This window comes from Magnolia sinica, chromosome 19, assembly GCF_029962835.1.
Source record: "Magnolia sinica isolate HGM2019 chromosome 19, MsV1, whole genome shotgun sequence".
Taxonomy (NCBI): domain Eukaryota; kingdom Viridiplantae; phylum Streptophyta; class Magnoliopsida; order Magnoliales; family Magnoliaceae; genus Magnolia; species Magnolia sinica.
Genome location: NC_080591.1, coordinates 11,263,300 through 11,282,591, shown reverse-complemented (window position 1 = coordinate 11,282,591; position 19,292 = coordinate 11,263,300). Strand labels below are relative to the sequence as shown.

The following is a 19,292-nucleotide window of genomic DNA, read 5'->3' as shown; positions in this document are numbered from 1 at the left end:
GAGGAGGTTTTTAAGTTCATAGTCCATTCACGATCAAGACACAACAAACCTATGATCTAGATTACAAAAACAATGGCTCAAACACCCCTGCCAAGGGAACCGTGACGATTTCATATGTAGAGCCCCTCCCCTGCTTACTTGGAATACATATATCTCAATCCAAACCGTTCAAATCGTGGGGTCCAACTTACATGGCTCACAACCTAAAAACCACAATCGGAGGGTGCTTTTACACGATAGATTGGTGGGCATCTAATGAACCGTTGAAATAAGAAATTTTAAAAAAAGAAAAAAAAAAAAAAAATAATAAGAAAGAAAAAAAAAAAAAAGGAAAAAAAAGAGTCAATACTCTTGACTTGCGAACAAACCAGTGTATGCTAACCGTATTAAAGGGTTGTAGGATAAATTGAGTTTTTAGGGATAAAGACCGTCTACGGTATAGATTGTTGGCCCCAAAATTTCATGATATTTTCCACCTAATTAGATTGATTAAGCATGAAATTTCATGATATTTAGTGCAACCAAAAATGCCCTTAGAGTAAAAGGAATAGGTGTTACCCGGCAACAACTTAGTGGGGTGTCACGGTTACCATTGGGTGCACTTGATGACATGCTGTATATCCACTCCGTCCATTCGTTTTTCCAGCTTATTTTAGGACCGTCCCGAAAATTAAGCTTATCCAAAGCTCAGGTGGACCACACCACAAGAAAGTGATGATTGATCAATCACCGTTAAAAACTTTCCACGGCAGTGTATATAGCCGTTTACTGCACGTGCACCCATATTGGGAACAGGCATGTACCCATCTCAGTGGGTAGCAATGGGCCCCGCCTGGCCCCCACACGGGCATTATCAAAGGTTTGAACGGTCCAATGAAAGACATATTTTGGGCATCCTCCATACATGATGAATACCATCATGTAAACGGTCTGGATCACTTCCCAAGCATTGTATAGATGTAGTCTCGAAATTGTGACAAGCATGCTTATCAGGTAGGCCAGTAGTGTAAAAGACAAAAGGATGGCTAAAACGTTTTCTTTTTAGGCAAGAGCATCTACCGATTCTACATAGCGTGGCCCACATTTTGGACGCCCGGATCATTCACTAAGTAATATTCGCACATATACAGGCATGCAATGGGCAGGGATTTCCATTAGCAAACCTCCAACTACACATTCCAGATTTTCCGTGCTAGTATTCCTTCCCTTATTTGAGTGTTAGTGAATTGGACCAGCCCATCAGGTCAGATGCGTCCAGACGCTTGGGCACAATCACTCAAATAAAGCTCATTGGTCCATGAGGTCAGGCCAGTCCCGGGCTAGTCTTGCATCTCATTTATAGGCCCATGGGCCCTTCCCCACACCTGACTTTCACTCAGTCCTGACGATAAATGGGCCACGCTGATGCACAGATTTAACATTCAGGGACAGTCAAGATCCACTTGCTGGAATCATGAGCCAGGACCGGCAAAAATGGGTGTGTGCACACCGAAAAAGAAGTCCTGCTCCGCCCATTAGGACCCTTTTATTTTTTAGGTCTGATACATGTGTGATGCACCTCAATATAGCAGAAATGAGATGCATCGGGCAATATTCAAATGAGAAATGCAAAATGGACCTGTGGCCAAACCAGATCCAAACCACTCACCAGGTGCGTTCTAGTGACCATTCCCCGGGCCACACTACTCATCAGGTGGTCCAAACAATTACAATGTCCGTACAATTGTTCTTCTAAAGGTGAGGGAAACAATAAAAACTGGTTATTGATCAAAATTAGAATCTACAAAATGTAATTAACTTCTTGTGGTCACGGAGAAAAAGTGAGATACAAGATAAGAGACATTTTTTCAGCCGTTCGTTTCTTTTGTACAAGTGAGGCGCAGTGATGGAAGGACCAGCCTCAAATGTGGACGACTGAGGATCCACTTAGATCTCACAGAACAGGGGCCTTGTAGTGTAAATTTCAACTGCAATCAGCAAAATTTTCAGCCCTGCAAGGGTTGCAAGCCCCACATGCTCATATCACTCAGCCCCTATACACGCTTCCACGAGTTCAGATATCAGGTCCAAGGTTGAAATCAGGTGGGCCATTCCCTGGCTCAAAAATCAGGGCAGTTTACTCATTAGGTGGGCCAGTGTACAAAACGGAAGGATAAACAAGACTTCCGTGAATCGACCATTTGTTCTGTATTGTCGTCCACTTTATGAGTGAGTTGGCCTGATTTTTCTACCATGACATCTAGAGAGTGGCGTCCACCTGAATGACAGCTTGGATCTAATATGGGCTAGGGGATACATGCATTCAGGATTAGCAAACCTCCTTAGAAATTCGGTTGGATTTAGATATGGCAGGCTTTCTTGTCACCTCAATTAGTCCCCATGAAATTTTACATGATATCAACATGACGATATAGATTATACTCTTTTTTTCCTCGTGTTTCCTTCTTTTCAAAAATGTTATATGGAGATGAATTAGAAGTAGCTAGAAGACCCTAACAACAAATCAAACATGTCATCAGGAGTTAGAAGAGTCGTACCGCCAAGAATCAACTCGACATCTGGTCTACCACTTTCTGATGCCGCCTCCCAAGCTTCACGGACCTTCAAAATACACACATTCACACTCAGATGCGCGCACACACACACACACACAAAAGATAGAAAGAAAAGAAGAGGAATGCTGAACAATCTGCTTTGCTCCAACTGTAAGTTGTGGCAACCCATCCACTGTACACATGGCACACAAGCACCCAACCAGGCCCATCAAAATTGTGAAATGGAAGGTTCAAAAAGATTATGGTCTCCGGTCCAAATTTGGTCGGCAAATTATGGTCCCCCCCCTTTTTTCTTCCCATAGTGAGACCGTAATGGCCATCACAGCCTATATCGTAGCAGTAACGGTGGTGGCCATTACGACCACCATTACCATTACAGAGTATCATGGTTAGAGTGCCCAAAAATTACACCAACCGACAATCATGACCATCAGGTAGCCATCTAAAAGACTTTGAAAAGAGTGTTGGTCAGCAGTAAAACTCAATGGCCAAAATTAGACATAAAATCTTATCAGTTTAGTTTTCAGGCAATGATGCATCTGCAGTGGGGACCATGATTTGGAAGATCTGGATTGGCGTACATGTATGCCATATTTGAGTAGAAGACCACCACAACTATCAGTGGTGCAATGTAGTTAAAGGTAAGCCAAGGGCGTGGCTAGGTGCATACTTAAGGCCTGCACCTTGCCTGGGTCCAAGGTTTGAAGTTTGTCTGAAACCGGTATGTATCGCTTGATACATGCCAGTATCACCCATGAACAATACGGCTGTATTGGCCCCTATTGGCCTAAAACAGACTGATACAGGGGCGATACAGATTGATACAGGGCCATATAAGTGGTGAATGATATGATACCCAATAGAGTGATTTAAAACCTTCACTGAGCCTCATGCAAGGCGCTGTCCCTAGGCATGCACTAAGGTGCACCTAGGTATGCCTAAATGTGCCTGCATTGGTACCTCAAGAAAAATAGTACTTTTGGCATTTAGACACCCACTAAGGGTGTAATGACTTCAGGGGCACTTACAAAACCCCCTTCAAACAAGTTTTCACCTTTTGAGGGTAGAAAGACCTAAGTGAGGGACTTGATTTTTAAATCTAGACAACTTTTTAAGACATCTGTAGCTTTAGCTTTTTATCAGTGATTAACAGTTTACTAGTTTGATGGATGGTTTGATCAATGGTTAATTAATGGCTGGGTCAATGATAGTTTGGTGCATAATAGTTTTCCTCACAAACGATGTTGAATTTGATTTTTTCTTTTATTGGAATGATTTGTGAATTCATTGGGATGTTGATCGGATTTATTTTTTTGGAAGTGGTATCTAACATTTCATCTATTTAAAACAAAGAAATCAAGATATCTTTTCTCATCGGTCAACAAAACTGAATGCCATTTTCTAATGTAATACTGCACCAAAGAAAGGTAGAAAAGAACATAAAATATTAGACTAGCATTTTTTTGAGATTAATTTCTTGAAAGATAAACAAAGGAAAGAGACAAGAATCCTTTATTGCCATCACCATATGTATACCATATATAGGTTCTGAACTGATAATTTCATGGTCATGTTACTCAGAACATACTGATAGGAAATGGAAGGTTGATGAGTTTTTTATTTTTCCTTATTATTTATATTTACATATTTTTTATTTTTTAAAGAAAATCAGAAGAAATTCTTATGCCTTGAAAAACAATTTGTCATTCTAGAAGATTCAACCTCCATTACCATTTGTAATATGATAACACCATCCCTAGATTCTCCAGGTTTGCACATAGGTGAGCATAGATGTTTAGGGCATTCTAGGGCACCCGAGCCTGGACTGCACTTAGCACCTTTAACTACACTTGGGTGGTGACAAATGGATGTTGTATCCTACCAGTAATGTGCATGTAAATATGATGATGGAAATATAAGGCAGATCAAGGAGAGAGAACAAAATAGGAGGGACCTGGGCCTAATCGAGAAGTTTTGAAGTTCAGCTTCAGAATTGAACTTTACAAAGTTGAGAGAATCAAACCTCGAGACCATTGATGCCTCCCACAACAAAAACAAGAAGAACGTTCTGTTCACCCAACTTTGGTTTTGCCTGTAAGAGTTCAGGATTTGAGAGTTCAGCATGCATAGGAAAGTAGAGCTTTTCTAAGCACACATGTAGCCAGGCCTGACATGCCGTAGGCGTTTGAACCATGCATCAGGTGTGTAGATGAAATGGCCCAAAAATCAGGAATCAGGCCACTCCAATCATCACGATGGGCCGCCCAAGTATGTTGAACGTGGACTGGTGTTTGAGCCGTCCATTGTCTTGAGACATGTTGACCCCCTAATTACCTGACCAGCTTGATTTCTTTGGATACACTGTGGCCAGGGTTCAAAATAACAGTTGATATGCATTGAATCAACCGATATGCGTCAATTTTTTGATGAAACGACACAGATCTGTATGTATCAGCATTATTGAGCGAAATCAGCCTATACATACTGATCCATATCAGTTTTGAGGCTGGCCACTACATGCTGCAGTACTTTGAATATTGTGTGGGGCCTACCTGATACACTGTTCCAATGTAGAGGTGCAAGCACAAAGATGCATTTAGGCTTTTTTAGAACTCAATATGCTAAAGTTTAAATAAAATGCCAACATATGGGAAAACTTACCTGTCCAAGGCCAAATCTTCCAAATCCGCTTTTGAAAAACCGCCCCACAACAGAAGAATGGTACTCCAGTCCAGGAATATCATAGTTCCCCAACACCATGGTCAGAAGCTTATAAAGCAGCCCTCTGCTTGTATAACTATCGCTTCCGGAGTTACTTTCAAAAGCCAAGAGCCCTTCTTTGAAACTTGGGTTCCTCCGCTTCAAGCCTGATAATTTGTGAAACATCTTGAAAATGTGGTCTACCCGATCCCGCAACTCCAATCTTAACTGCATGTCACTATATACCTGTTCGCTACTCTGATCTGTATCTTCATCATCCCAACTGCCCCACTGATCATCAAAATCAACAGGCGTGGATTTACCAGAGAAAGCTTCCTTGGGCTCCTCAGACTTCAACTTTTTGAGATTGGCTTCAAGTTCTTCCTCTAGGCCATGAAGGAACTGAAATCTTGCAGCTGCCGGATTTTCAAGGACTGCATCCACAATTGCTTCCTTCAGTGAATGCTCCTCTTCCCAAGAGAACGGCCCGCCAGACCCAGATGTCGAGAAACTTCCACCAGCCAGCATATATCCAACAACTGCAAGAATAAGCACATCTCGGAAGGAAAGAAGTCCGCGCTCATGGGGTCCTGCCAACATGCTTTTATGTATGAGATCCCGGATTTGGCCCGAAAGATTCTGGCTGTCTCCAGCACTTACACTCAATATCCTTTCCGCACTGATGAATGTGTCCCACCGTGAACGGTGAGGTTCGCTCAGTGCTATTTCAGCAGCTACCGCTAGCTGAATAATCCCTTTGTTTCTTACAAAAGATGCCTGGTTTGAAGCCAGCAGTTTAACCATGGCATGAAGCTCTGGTGCAGTAGCAACACCAGGGCGAATTTTCATGTTCAGAGGTATTTTCTCTCTGCGTAGAGTTTCTTGAAGCCATTTCCTAACAAGTAAGGCTGCATCTCTTGTCTTTCTATCAAGTATTGCTTCCAAGTAGTGTGCTCCCTGAAAGTTATCAGTGGATACAAACGAGCCATTTAGCAAATCAATCTCAGAGTGCTTCATGTTTTGATAAACTGAATCGATGGGTTGAGATTGGGGATCACTAGAAGCCCAACCTGATGCAACAGCTGCAATGCTTTCTAACAGCCGAATCCCACCAGTTGCAGGTTCTTCACTGAAAATTCTCCCAAGTGGGATTTGAACATCGAGTGGTGCCCGCTGTAAACTAACAGAAGCATGTTTGTTCTGGAGTTGTGGGCCCTTTGTGTGTGCGGCAGAGGTCATTCTTTCCCTGCGGGGTAGAGATGATAACATCCTATCAATGAGTGAGTCCCCGTGGCAGCATGGTGTCATGAGATCAAGTGTCCGGTCGATGAGCAATAGGCCAGCTGATCTTTTGTTACGCCGACCTACATCATAAAGGCTTGACATGTCTGTCAAAATCTTGCCGACTGATTTTGACAGATCACCAAGAGAAAATATTTCCATCTTGAGATCCATCTGCATTTTATAAAAAGCAAAATACATGGTCACTGATCACTATGTAACCAAGGGAAAAGGCACTTAGCTTGAATAGTAAAATAACATAAAAACATTTGAAAAGGATTGATAGGCTTCAGGCCCTCCACCATACATGGGAGACATCCCTCATTGATCAGAACCATTCATCCTATGGATCCACTACGGATGGCCCATAGTGTAGAAAACCCACTCATTGAACAATCACATGAGTCCCACCACAGAGTGCAACTAAAACTAAAAGTCCAACAGTTCACACTTGCCAAAGATAAGTCATTTAACTTGATAGGCAGGCATCATCCAATCAGAGGAATTTTTAGACAACAGGCCATCCAAAATTGGTTTGACCAGATGAATGGTTCAGATAGCTGAGGATGGGCCTCCACTACTGCAGGATCAGAGGACTACTAAACCGGTCCTGGTTAACAAATTCTTCAGCTATAGGGTGACTTGGCAGTACCTTGGTCACCAGATGGTAAAGAAAATGTGCCGTTTGAATGGCTCCAGGAGGAATATCCTCACCATCAGAAGATACTCCTGTATTTATAGGAGGCAGTCCAGGACTAAGACAATCTTCATGGTCATTCGAGAAGCATGATTCGGCAATGGTTCCTTCAGAAGGTAGGACAAAGACCCTTGGTGAGAGAGGGCACAAAATCATTGGAAAATGATGCACGGACACGACCAATTTTGGCCATCCATCTTGTGTAAAACTCATTGAGCTCACTTCATCTAGATCTCTTCCAGTAGAGGTAGCTACGGGACTAGGGACATCCTCTTCATTTGAAGCCAAAGGCAACCAACCCTCATCTTCCACAACCAATCTTTCCTCACATTTGCTTCCTGGAGACTCTCTGAACTCATTAACCGGTGGTGAAATATGGTCCTTCGTATTGGACTTCCTAACAATCTCTTCATAATCTTGGAGGAGTAATGATTCATATTCTCGAAAAGCATCCGGTCCTAGAGGTGAATCAACATATGCAGAGTGCGCTATCTGTAATGTCCAATAGCAGTATAATTAGGCGTAAACTTCAGGAGAGATCACAGAAGACAATCATCATCCAGTTACACTACTAGTACTATGTAAAAATAGCATGGTTTCTGTGTTTTGTGCGTGTGTGTTTTGGGGGGGGGGGGGGGCGCGGAATGTTACTATGAGGTCAAGCTGTGAGGGAAGAATATATTGGAAGCAAATCAAAACTGCAGAAACAGGCCTAAATATAACATTAAAATTTTGATAAATCCTGAAGAAAACACCTAGATATTAAATTTTCCTTTAAAAGGAATGAAAGTAAAGCATTTGCCAAACAATATTTACTGAACTCCGTGCCAAACAGTATTTGATGAATTATGCATATTACTTGATATAAGCAAGCAATATAATCACATGCATGACTGATGTCCATCAAGCACAGAAGTTGAAGGCAAAGAGCTACTAAACCATGGTAAATCAGATGTAGCACTGAAGAAGCACCTCTGAGATAGATGTAAATATAGTGCAACAAAGAACAGTTTGATGCGCGCTCAGGCAACGTAGAATATACCGATGTGCATCGCTTAGAAGGCGTGATGTGATGACTACCATCTTCTTTGTGGGATCCATCGAGGTTGAGTTCCAATCAACCACCTATATTCAAAAAATAAAAATAAATTAATACAGATCAAAAGATAAGAAATCATCCAAAGATGATAAAAATAAAATCATCCAAAGATAATATTATCTTCTACTAGAGATTTCAGTACCATAACATGCTAGATACAAACCAAAAGTTCTTTATCCAAAGTTTCCAGTACAGAGAGGTAGCCTGCTAAGCACCCTCTTTAGCAAGAAAGGTGACCTTGACAATGAAAGGAAAAGGTTTTTTTTTTTTAAAAAGAAGTAGTTTATCCTAGAGAAGAGCACTCTAACTTCATCGAGAACAAAAGCCAACCCCATTTCTAATCCAATGGAACAAGTTCTTGGATACCTTCAACAATTAAAGGACTATTGATAGAAAAGGGGATCAAGCGAAGCCCCACATGAAGGGCCTTCAGTCCAGCAGCATGGAGGTCATCCGCCAAGGTAGGGCCCAAAAATATGATGTCACAATTCTACTTAGTTCTGATTAGAAGTCAGATCTTTCTTTGTTATACATGTGTTGGTATTGCATGTGATGTAGAAACACTATGTAATCATGTGTCATTGACTTAAAAAGATCACCACGTGCATTGGCCATTCTCCTCCTCTTTCTTTCATCTTCTCTATTCCATCTCTCTTTCTACTATTTTGCATGGTATCAAAACTTCAACGTTTCTTCTCCTTCTTGTCCAAATCTTTTTATCTCTTGGTGTCCCTTATCTTGCTTATGCTATAAAAATAATAATAAAAATAATAATAATAATAATTTATAAAAATAAAAATAAAAAAGAGAAGAAGAAGAAGAAACCTAGAGGGTTTTTTTTCTTTTTTCTTTTTTCTTTTGTGTGTCAGACCTTTTGCAATGGTCTATTTGTGCACGAGAGAATGAAGACATCGCCTTCTTAAATGATATCATCTCACATGTGATCGTTGCAAACGTGTGGGCTATTTGCCTATGTTGAACGCTGAGTTAGCGACTATATTTTTTCTTGTTTGGTTGGAAGTAGTAGACGTGTGGGCTGATTCTTTTATCTTAGCTAACGTGTGCATCATGTGAAGTATTCATGTGTGGTGCTCATTGATTGTGCTAAATCAACCCGCATTTGTGTTTGTGAGACATTCTTCTTTTATTTGTTATGAAGATAAAAAGTGACCCGAAATCAGGATTTATAAACCCATCTTATTTTTTAGGGGTCCATATTAAACGAGATAAATTATTCACAGTGGCCTAAGTCAATCCAAGTTTTTCTCACAACCAATGAAAATTTGAGATATCTGGCCATAGAGAAACCTGATGAAGAATCCAATACTCATGACCAACGGATATAAGAAAATGCCCAAATTATGGCGTGGTTATGGAATAATATGGAACCCTCCATAAGAACAAATGTCATGTTTCTAAAAATGGCTAAGTGTGGGATACTCTACGTGAGATCTATTCATTTGATAAAAACATCTCTTGTACTAATCATTTTTAAAAAAAATAACGACAGGGTGTCTCCGCCCCTTTTTAAGGCGAGACTATTCCCTGCGGATGCACGCAATCACCCGCCAACCACGTGCATCGAGTGATTGCATGTAGATGAATACTTACCAGTTATATGAAGAAATATTCGAGCTCCAACAAGGAGATATATCGTTAGGTGAATACTGTGCAAACTCAAAGACATATGGGTAGAGTTAAATGTGGATTAGCACCTTACTACCGATTTGGAGAAATTATGTCAACAACGTAAACAGTACCGAGTGGTCAAGTCCTTATTTAGGTTGATATGTGAATATGAACCAATTTGTACACAGATTTTGGGTGGTAAAAATGTACCATCTTTAAATGAGATGTATGCACACCTCCAGGGTGCCTCTTTGGACTCCACAAGTGGAACCAATGACATCTTAGCTCTGGCATCGTTCTTTATCCAAGGCCGCGATGGTAGCCATAGTGGAAGAGGTGGTCGTTGTGACATGGGAGATGACCGTGGTGGAGGTTGGGGGCCTAGGAAGTGCATGCATTGTGGGCTCTCCAATTATTCGATTGAAAAATATTAGGACCTTCATGGGAAACCTACACGGGCTAATCAAGCTTCCACTGGACAGAGCAGGCCTCCTTTGACTAGTTTTACATCTATTGCTTCACAAACACATATGACTAGTGAGATGGTCACTTTTACTCAAGAAGTATATTTCAAGTTGTTGAACAATCTACAAAATCGATATGTTCCTATTATTTCTGCAATTACTTCCACCCCTACACCTACATTCATGACCTCAGGTATGGCTTGTTTAGGATCTAAGTCTCATACTCTATGGGTAACTCTAGAATGTCCGACATGACAAGTCAGTCTAATGCATTTTCGTCTATTGATGGCTCATTAACAAGTTCTTTTATCAGTTTGGCAAATAGTACCCAATCCAAAGTATGTGGAATGGGTACCGTTCATACAAGTCCCTCTCTTTCATTATACTTTGTTTTATTTGTTCCAAAATTTCCTCCAAGCCTTTTGTCTGTCAGCAAACTTACCAAATCCCTTAACTATTACATAACTTTATATTCTTTACATTGTGTTTTTGAGGACCTAAAGACGAAGAAGAAGATGGGTGAAGGACATGAGCATGACGGGTTGTATTATCTTGATCATGACATTGTGGGTGCAACACCGTAAAAAGACATCGTAGCTTAGCGGTGGCATTGCTGCCTCAGTCATCCATCCTTGAAGATTCTTAAAAGTGTCATTCCTTCTCGTCAATGTCATGTCTAGAGTATGATGTATGTCAATTGAATAAGTATCACTATGCTACTTTTCCACTACCTGTTGAGAACCATCATTTAGTTTCTTTCTCTTTAGTTCGTTCAAATGTTTGGGGTCTAGTTAAAATACTTAATATGTCTAGGTTTAAGCATTTTGTTACATTTTCTAATGATTGTTCGAGAATGACATGACTTAGTGAAAGATAGACTTGAATTGTTTTGAAGTACAAAATCAATTTAATTAGATATTGCTTGTGTTTCGATCTGATAATTACGTCCATGGATGTTAGTTAGTTTTTTTTTTTTTTTTTTCTGAAACAGGAATCCTACATCGAACATCATGCACACACACCCCACAACAAAATAGGGAACAAGAATCCTACATCAAACATCATGCACACACACTCCACAACAAAATAGGGTTGCAAAATGGAAAAAGCATCACCTCCTTGAGGTAACTCATGTTCTCTTAATTCACATGAATATTCCAAGGATTTTTTAGAGTGATGCAATACTTACGGTCAATCACCTCATCGAGTTTTGTTCCCAAATTCACCATTATTTCTTCTACCTCTTAAAGTTTTTTTATGTGTTTGTTTTTGTCCATCGGCTATGGTATAACCATGATAAGTTTGATCCTCGAAGTTAAATGCATTTTTCTTGGATATTCTCACACATAGAGGTTATCATTGTTATAGTCCATCACTTCAAAGACAATATGTATGTGCATATGTTACATTTTTCAGTTTACCTCGTTCTTCTCAATAGATGCAAATCTCTTGATACGAAAATTGTTTCCATACCTGTTGCGGTCAAGAACGACATCCAACTCCCATCATGTATTACCCCTTCCATTCCTACTATACCTCAGTTGAAGATCTACTCATAATGAAGACAGATGGTATAGCCAATAATGACGTGCCATCTAACATATCTTTTTCAGGGACTTATGGTCCAGTGAGTTCTCTAGATACATCCGATATTCCTATTGCCCTAAGAAAAGGTAAGCGTACATGTATCAATCATCCCATCTCTAAATATGTCTCCTTTTATTGCTTATTTCTAAATTTCTACAGCTTTACCATGTCCTTGTCTTCTCACTTTGTTCCCAAGTAATATAAGGAAGCTATGTTACATAAGGGGTGGAAGCAGGCTATGGAGGAAGAGATTGATGCACTTCATCAAAATGACACTTGGGAACTTACCACTCTTCCAACTAGTAAACATGTTGTAGGTTACAAATTGGTCTATACAAATAAGTTTTATTTTGATAGTACGATTGAACTATTAAGGGCTCGCCTAGCCACTAAGGGGTATACTCACATTTTTATTTTAGTGTTGATCAGGGTGAAACCTTCTCTCTTGTGACCAAGTTGAATTCCATTCAGGTTATACTATCTTTCGATGTGAATCATCGTTGGCCCCCCTTCCAACTTGATGTCAAATATGCCTTCCTTCGTAATGATCTTACAATGGAAGTTTATAAGAAGCATCTTTCCCAATTTATTGCTCAGGGAGAATCCGAAAAAGTATGTAAACTACGAAAGGCAATTTATGAGTTAAAATAGTCTCCACATGCATGGTTTGACAAGTTCAATAAGGTTTATTAAACTATGGTTTTATTCAAAGTCATATTAATCATTCTGTTTTATACGAAAGGGTATCATAGTTCTTATTGTGCTTACAGTATACATGGATGATATTGTTGTTACTGAAACCAATAACAAAGGGATTTAAGAACTAAAGAAGTATCTTCAATAGTATTTTCTCACAAAAGATATCGGTCATCTTCAAAACTTCTCACAAAAGATATCGGTCATCTTCAAAACTTCCTTGATATAGAAGTAGCCAAATCCAAAGGAGTTGATCTATCTCAATGGAAATATGTTGTGGATTTACTCATGGAGACGGTCTTTGTAGGATCAAGACAATTGACACTCCAATGGATCCTAATCACAAGTTTGTACGTGATCAAGAAGATGTAATAGAGGATCCGGGGAGATATGGAAGATTGGTTGAAAAAACTTATTTACATAACTATTACTCAACCAGACATATCTTACGCAGTGAGTGTGGTAAGCAAATTCGTGAATTCTCCAAGAGTACCTTATATGGGAGCAATTATTCAAATTTTGTATTACCTAAAACGAGCAGCGGGTCAAGGAATTTTGTACAAAAGGAATGGTCATCTTCAAATCAAGGACATTCCGATGCAAACTAAGCAGGTTCCTTGACAAAATAAACAATCCATTACTAGATATTATACATTTGTGGGAGGAAATCTAGTCACGTGGAAGAGCAAGAAGCAATGTATGGTGGCCCGATCGAGTGTCGAAGTAGGGTATGAAGTTATAGCTCATGCCTCTTATGAGTTGATGTGGATTAAGAAATTGTTGCAGGAAATGTGTTCACCAAGGCTCTTCGTTCTACTCAAGCTACACATATATATTCCAAGCTTGGCATAGATAATATATATGCTCCAGCTTGAGGTTAACTGTTAATAAATGTGATATGGGCCTACACAGGCCCACTACGATGGGTTGTTTTGGTTTAGGACATAGAGGGGATTTTTTGCTTTTATTATTAATGACATGTTTGTAATTATGAAACTTCCATAACACAAAAAAGGAAGGGGGGGTGAACCCTAACTCAGCCCATTCTCTTCTCCTCTTTCTACTTCTCCATTCCATCTCTTTTCACTATTTTACAAAAATCAACGAAAATTTTAATCAAACTATGACATGTATAAAAAGCATTAATTTGTTTCAACCAAGGTGTGCTGTAACGATATTGGTGGCCGGAACGGTCCCCACTGATACCGTTATGCGTAACACTATTAAACCCCCATAATGATCAAATTTTTTTAAAAAAAAAATTCCAAAAAAAAAAAAAAATTCTGAAATATTGAGAGGATATTAAATATGGTTTTTTTTTTTTTTTGGAAGTTTTGAACATGGTTATGATGGTGTAACAGTCAATTTTTTGGTAAGAATGTTGTCACGGCCTGTCTTACGGTTATATTAACCTAATCGGGTTAGATTGACCCCAAATTGGCCCGAAATTCATGCAAGTTATGGGCCTATGGCACGCATAATGCATATCCCTAACCATTTAACATAATTCCCTGCAAGTAATTTTAAGAAAAAATAAAACTCAAGTGAATGGTGTCACAAATTTGGGAGACCACTTGAATGCCCCCCAAATTCATGCCCCTAACTTCATGCAAGCTATGACACTCATCCCACTAATGCACATCCCTAAGCATTTGACATAATTCCTCGCAAGTAATTTTAAAGAAAAAATTAAAATTAAATTCGGATGAATAATGTCACTGATTTGGGAGACCACTCAAATGCCCCCTAATCAACCCCAAATTCATGAATTTATGGCACTCATCCCACTAATGCATATCCATAAGCATTTGAGATCATTCTCCCTAAGAAATTTCAAGGAAAAAAAAAAAATAGAATTGAATTTGGATGAAGTGTCACCGATTACGGTGACCACTTGAATGCCCTTAAATCGGCCCGAAATTCATGGAATCTATGGCACTCACTCATACTAATGCAATCAGCCCCAAATTATTCTTATTTCATCATCCAACTATTCGATAGGTGGAAACTTATAGGATAATATAGAATTAAAAATATCTAGTGGTCCGATTTCAACAAACAACTGTCCACAAATCAACAGGTAGGATCATTCAAACAGTTTGATTTTGGGCTTGTGACTTAACAACAACGAGCCCCACATTTTCATACATGCCACGTGTACAAATTTCTAAGTACAATGTATCAAGCTTCATACACCACCAAAGTATCATATAAGGGAAAAAAGAGGTCCCTAGTCAAACCAATTGGACCACAACCTACAGCCCACTCGGCAGATAACTTCGGTCCAACCTATGGTCCACCTAGTAGATAACTTTCAACTGATTAAGTGCATATGAAATCCAACATTTCCAATAGATTGGCCCTAAACAACTTGTGCAAAATTCATCCATATCTGCTCATCAAATGAGCCACACCATAGACAAAATTTTCTAGCCATTGGTAAATAGCAAAAAATACAAGTGTGGTCCACTCGATGAGTGGATATGCCTAAGTTTAGCAAAATGTGATCCTCATGCCTATTGGATGGATTAGATGTCTCATAAACATAAAAGGTTAGAAATAGAGTTGTACACAAGTCGAACTGAGTCGAGCTTGGCACGGCTTGGATCGGCTCGGCTCGGCCAGTGGCTAACCCCAGCTCGAACTCGGCTCGGCTCGGTCCTCGAGCTTGACTGGCCAACTCGGCTTAGTTTGGTTAGCAGCTCGGGCCAATTCGAGCCAAGTTCGAGCCTGTGCAACATTTTCTCAAACACATAGAGTGCATCTTCGATTTTTCATAGAATGCAATACAGTAACAGCAGTTTACAAGAATTTCATCAAACACTCGGCGGGCAACATCAAAATCATGATTTGAGGGCAATTTTATAATGTGAAGTTTTTTTTTTTGTAGTGATTTGTTTCGTATCCATTCCTTCCTCGCCACTAGCCAATCCCGCGGAGAATGTATGCACCCGACACAACACTTCATTGTGTCATTTCATCAAACACTTGGCAAGTAGCATCAATATTAAAATAACTGAGTCACCGAGCCGATTCGATCCGAGTCTATTTGAGTTGAGGTTCGATCTGAGTTGAGTCGAGCTCGAGCAAGCTCAAACTCTGCTCGAACTTTTTTCGAGCTCAAAAAATCAGCTTGACTCGGCTTGAACTCAGTTTCAAACCGAGTCGAATCGAGCTTTTGCGAGTCGAGTCAAGCGAGTTAACCAAGCTAACTCGGTTTGTGTACAGCTCTAGTTAGAAACCTTCTACTATTATAAGACATGGACATAAAGAAGCCACTTATGCTTCTCAAAAGACGAGAGAGAGAGAGAGAGAGAGAGAGAGAGAGAGAGAGAGAGAGAGAGATTCCACTTGTAGAAGAGAAGTGGAAAGAAGAAGATGAAGATGAATGTAATTTTTTCTCCTCTTCTTTTCTGGAAAATGGATTTTTTTTTCTGAAAATGGGTTCTTGTGCCCTTGCGCAGTCACAGTGGACCATAATGGCTGTTATGTTTTAACAGTCCATTACAGTGCATTTTTTTTCAAGATGGCCCGTTACAAACCCGTATCTTGTAACAAGTCACGCCATTACCGTTATGTAACCAATTTGGCATTCCTTGGTTTCAACAATTTTTAACAAGGAATCTCAGTTTACAAAGAAATGTTAAACTGAAAATTGAATTTAAATTTATTTTGTCCCATATGTTGCAACATCTTGTGTTTGATCCAACACTACTATCTACACAAATACTGTGGATCCTCTCTTTAAACGAACCTTTATGTTCCAGAGAATCCAATGGTTTCCACAGAGTAGCAAATTGGACCTTAGCTGCATTCAATGAGCAAATGAAGGATTTTGCTGAAATTTTGCCTGAACAGTCCCATTTCCAAATACTTTCATCTTCAAGGAGAGGTGACAAGTGACCCCCTTCAAGCAAGCTGAGAAGGGACTGAAACTCCTCCACTTCTTCATCATTAAATTTCTTCCAAGGACTATTCCAGGATAACCTGTCCTCCACACATTACGAACAGTCCTTTACTGGTATATGCCTCTCTTGGACCAATCTGTAGACTGTAGGGAATCTGACAGCTAGAAGTCTGCTATGTACCCACACATCTTCCCAAAACAGAATTGATTCCTCATAGTTAACCAAAAATCTGAAACCTTAAGCTTTTCCCCCACTGCCTTGAGCTATCTCCCATACTGACAATATACTTCCAAATCTTTTACAGCAGGAATCTTCTATTAAATCCTGGATCCCACCCTTTATTGGCTGCCCCATATTTCTCAATGCCACCAACATTTACTCTCACATTCCGCCTATGCCGAGGCCACCTGATGCTTATCCTTTCCTCTCATTTAACCAAGTAGAACTTTTTATCCAATGAACCTCCCCATAAGAACTATCTTTGAATCTTTTCAAATTTCAATGTACCCAAAATGTGGATTTTGAGTAATGATGAATAATAAACTGGAGGTTATTGACTTGATGAGGGATACCCACCCCAGAAAAACCTTTTGCTCAAGTTAAACTTGAACCTGAGACCGCTTCAGAACTTCTCAGAATAAGCTTAATATTTGCCACATACCTTGAGGAGGCCTTGCAAAACACCATTGTGTCATCAGCAAATTGGAGATGAGAGAACAATAATCTGCCCACCATGAATCCTTCTAAGTTCTAACATCCCACATCTTTGCCCTCTAATAAAGAGACTGCTGACCTTCCACCACCGGACCTCCTTGCCTTAAACCTCTCGAACTCCCAAAGAATCCACATGGCAACCCATTAATAAGAATCAAGAAGTAGGTAGTGGAAATGCATTCCATCATCCACCTAATCCATCTTTCTCTGAAGCCCATCCTCTGCAACAGATACCTTAAGAAAATCCCAATCAACTTTATCGTATGCCTTTCAATATCCACTTTGCAAACAATCACTGGCTCCTTCGAAATCCTCCTTGAATGGATGCATTTATTTGTAATTAAATTTTAAGAAAAAATCTGCCACTCTTCAACAAAAGTGCCTTGGAGAGGAAGATAAGAGATGCATCACTTTCTTCAGTCTGTTAGCAGGTGTTTTGGCCATGATTTTATAAACACTGCCAAACAAACTTAAAGGCCTGAAATCTTGCACCTCTTCTGCCCCTAGTGTCTTTGGAATGAGACAAATTAGCATAAAGTTTGAACTTTTGTTCAACCTGCATCTCTCATAAAATTCCTTGAACACATTGATCAAATTGTTTTTTATGATCTCCTAACAAAATATGAAGAACCCTATTGAAAAACCACCACGCCTGGCGCTTTAGCTCTGTCCATTTCCACAATCACCCTTCTAATCTCCTCCATTTGAAGAGTCTTTCCGGACTGCAAGCTGCCTCATCAGTAAGCCTGTTGAATTGAATACCATCTAATGTAGGCCTGCACAGATTTTCTGGAATATAGATACTTCAAAAAACCAACCACATTTTTCTAGATCTCTTCTTTATCTTCTAGTAGATTCCCATTAACCCATAGGCTCTTGATGGTGTTCTTCCTCCTGGCATTGGCCATCCTGCAAAAGTAAGCCATGTTTCAATCCCCATCTTTCAGCCACAGCTCTCTAGACCTTTGCCTCCACGCAATTTCCTCTTGCCGGGAGAGAAATTTCTACTCCCTTCTCAGCTCCAATCTTTCTTTCCTCTCATTGTCCCCTATACTAGCCAAGACCTCCTTATCAACTCCTCAATGTGACGCAAAATAAACTTCAATTTGTATAATTGTATGGAGCAGACTTTCAAATTAGCTTTAATAATCTGCAATTCTTACAAAATTAGAAACCAGCCCAACCAACGACATTAGCTTCCAACCACCAATCCTTCACCTAATTGTAGAACCCAGGAATCTGAAGCACTCATTTTCAAATTTGAATGGTCTCGGACCACAGTGGATGTTATCCTACAGTACCGGATTATTATCTGATATTGGCATGGGAATGATGGTCCAAATGGAATTAGGTAAGAGCTTCTCACACTCTCTATCCACTAGGACCTGGTCCAAACCTACACATTACAGGTTATGCTTGGTGGTTAGACCAAGTGAAAGGCCCTCCTTCAAATGGAAAATCTAAAATTTCATGGCGACCCACAACTCTGTAAAATCTCGCATACCTTTTGAGGATGCCAAGCACGAGCAACTTACATTCTATATAAACCTTGTTACAAATGGGATGAACATGATATGCAATACTTGCACCAACCAGTTTGTAAATGGAAATCAAAACTTACAACATCAAGTGGAGACATGTTCTCCAAGCTGCAAACAGCACGCACTCCAAGTTCCAACAACAGTGGCAACGCACCAAGAAATTGGAAGGCCTCTGAACAACCAGCATCTAGATACACAGTAGCATCTGAAACCTCGTCTGATATCTAACAAAGAACAAAAGAGAGTTTAGTGAAGACTCACACGAGAGCAACAAAAGCATGCATCAATGTGTATAAGAGCAAGGTCATTTTTTTCAGATGTTATAAGACCTTTTGCAAAATGCCATAATGCACATTAATGTTTTACAATGGTCTTTAAAAAATTACAAAGAAAAGAAAAGAAACCTCAAGTGCCATCTCTT

The 19,292-nt window shown here is 39.8% G+C and overlaps 1 protein-coding gene across 8 annotated transcripts in view; it reads right to left on the bottom strand.

Moving 5' to 3' along the window:
- Positions 1-2,321: 2,321 nt before the first annotated feature.
- Positions 2,322-19,292, bottom strand: part of LOC131234434 (sec1 family domain-containing protein MIP3) — a 33,091-nt gene continuing 16,120 nt past the window's right edge. For 4 of the 8 annotated variants that reach the window (XM_058231295.1, XM_058231296.1, XM_058231299.1 and 1 more), the window contains 6 exons: positions 18,952-19,095; positions 8,206-8,358; positions 7,189-7,725; positions 5,217-6,710; positions 4,579-4,647; positions 2,322-2,601 (listed from right to left, as the gene is read on the bottom strand). In XM_058231295.1, coding sequence (XP_058087278.1) covers positions 2,473-2,601; positions 4,579-4,647; positions 5,217-6,710; positions 7,189-7,725; positions 8,206-8,358; positions 18,952-19,095 — 2,526 coding nt within the window. In that variant the 3' untranslated portion in view covers positions 2,322-2,472. The other 4 variants (XM_058231300.1, XR_009165710.1, XM_058231301.1 and 1 more) reach the window with 4 other exon arrangements.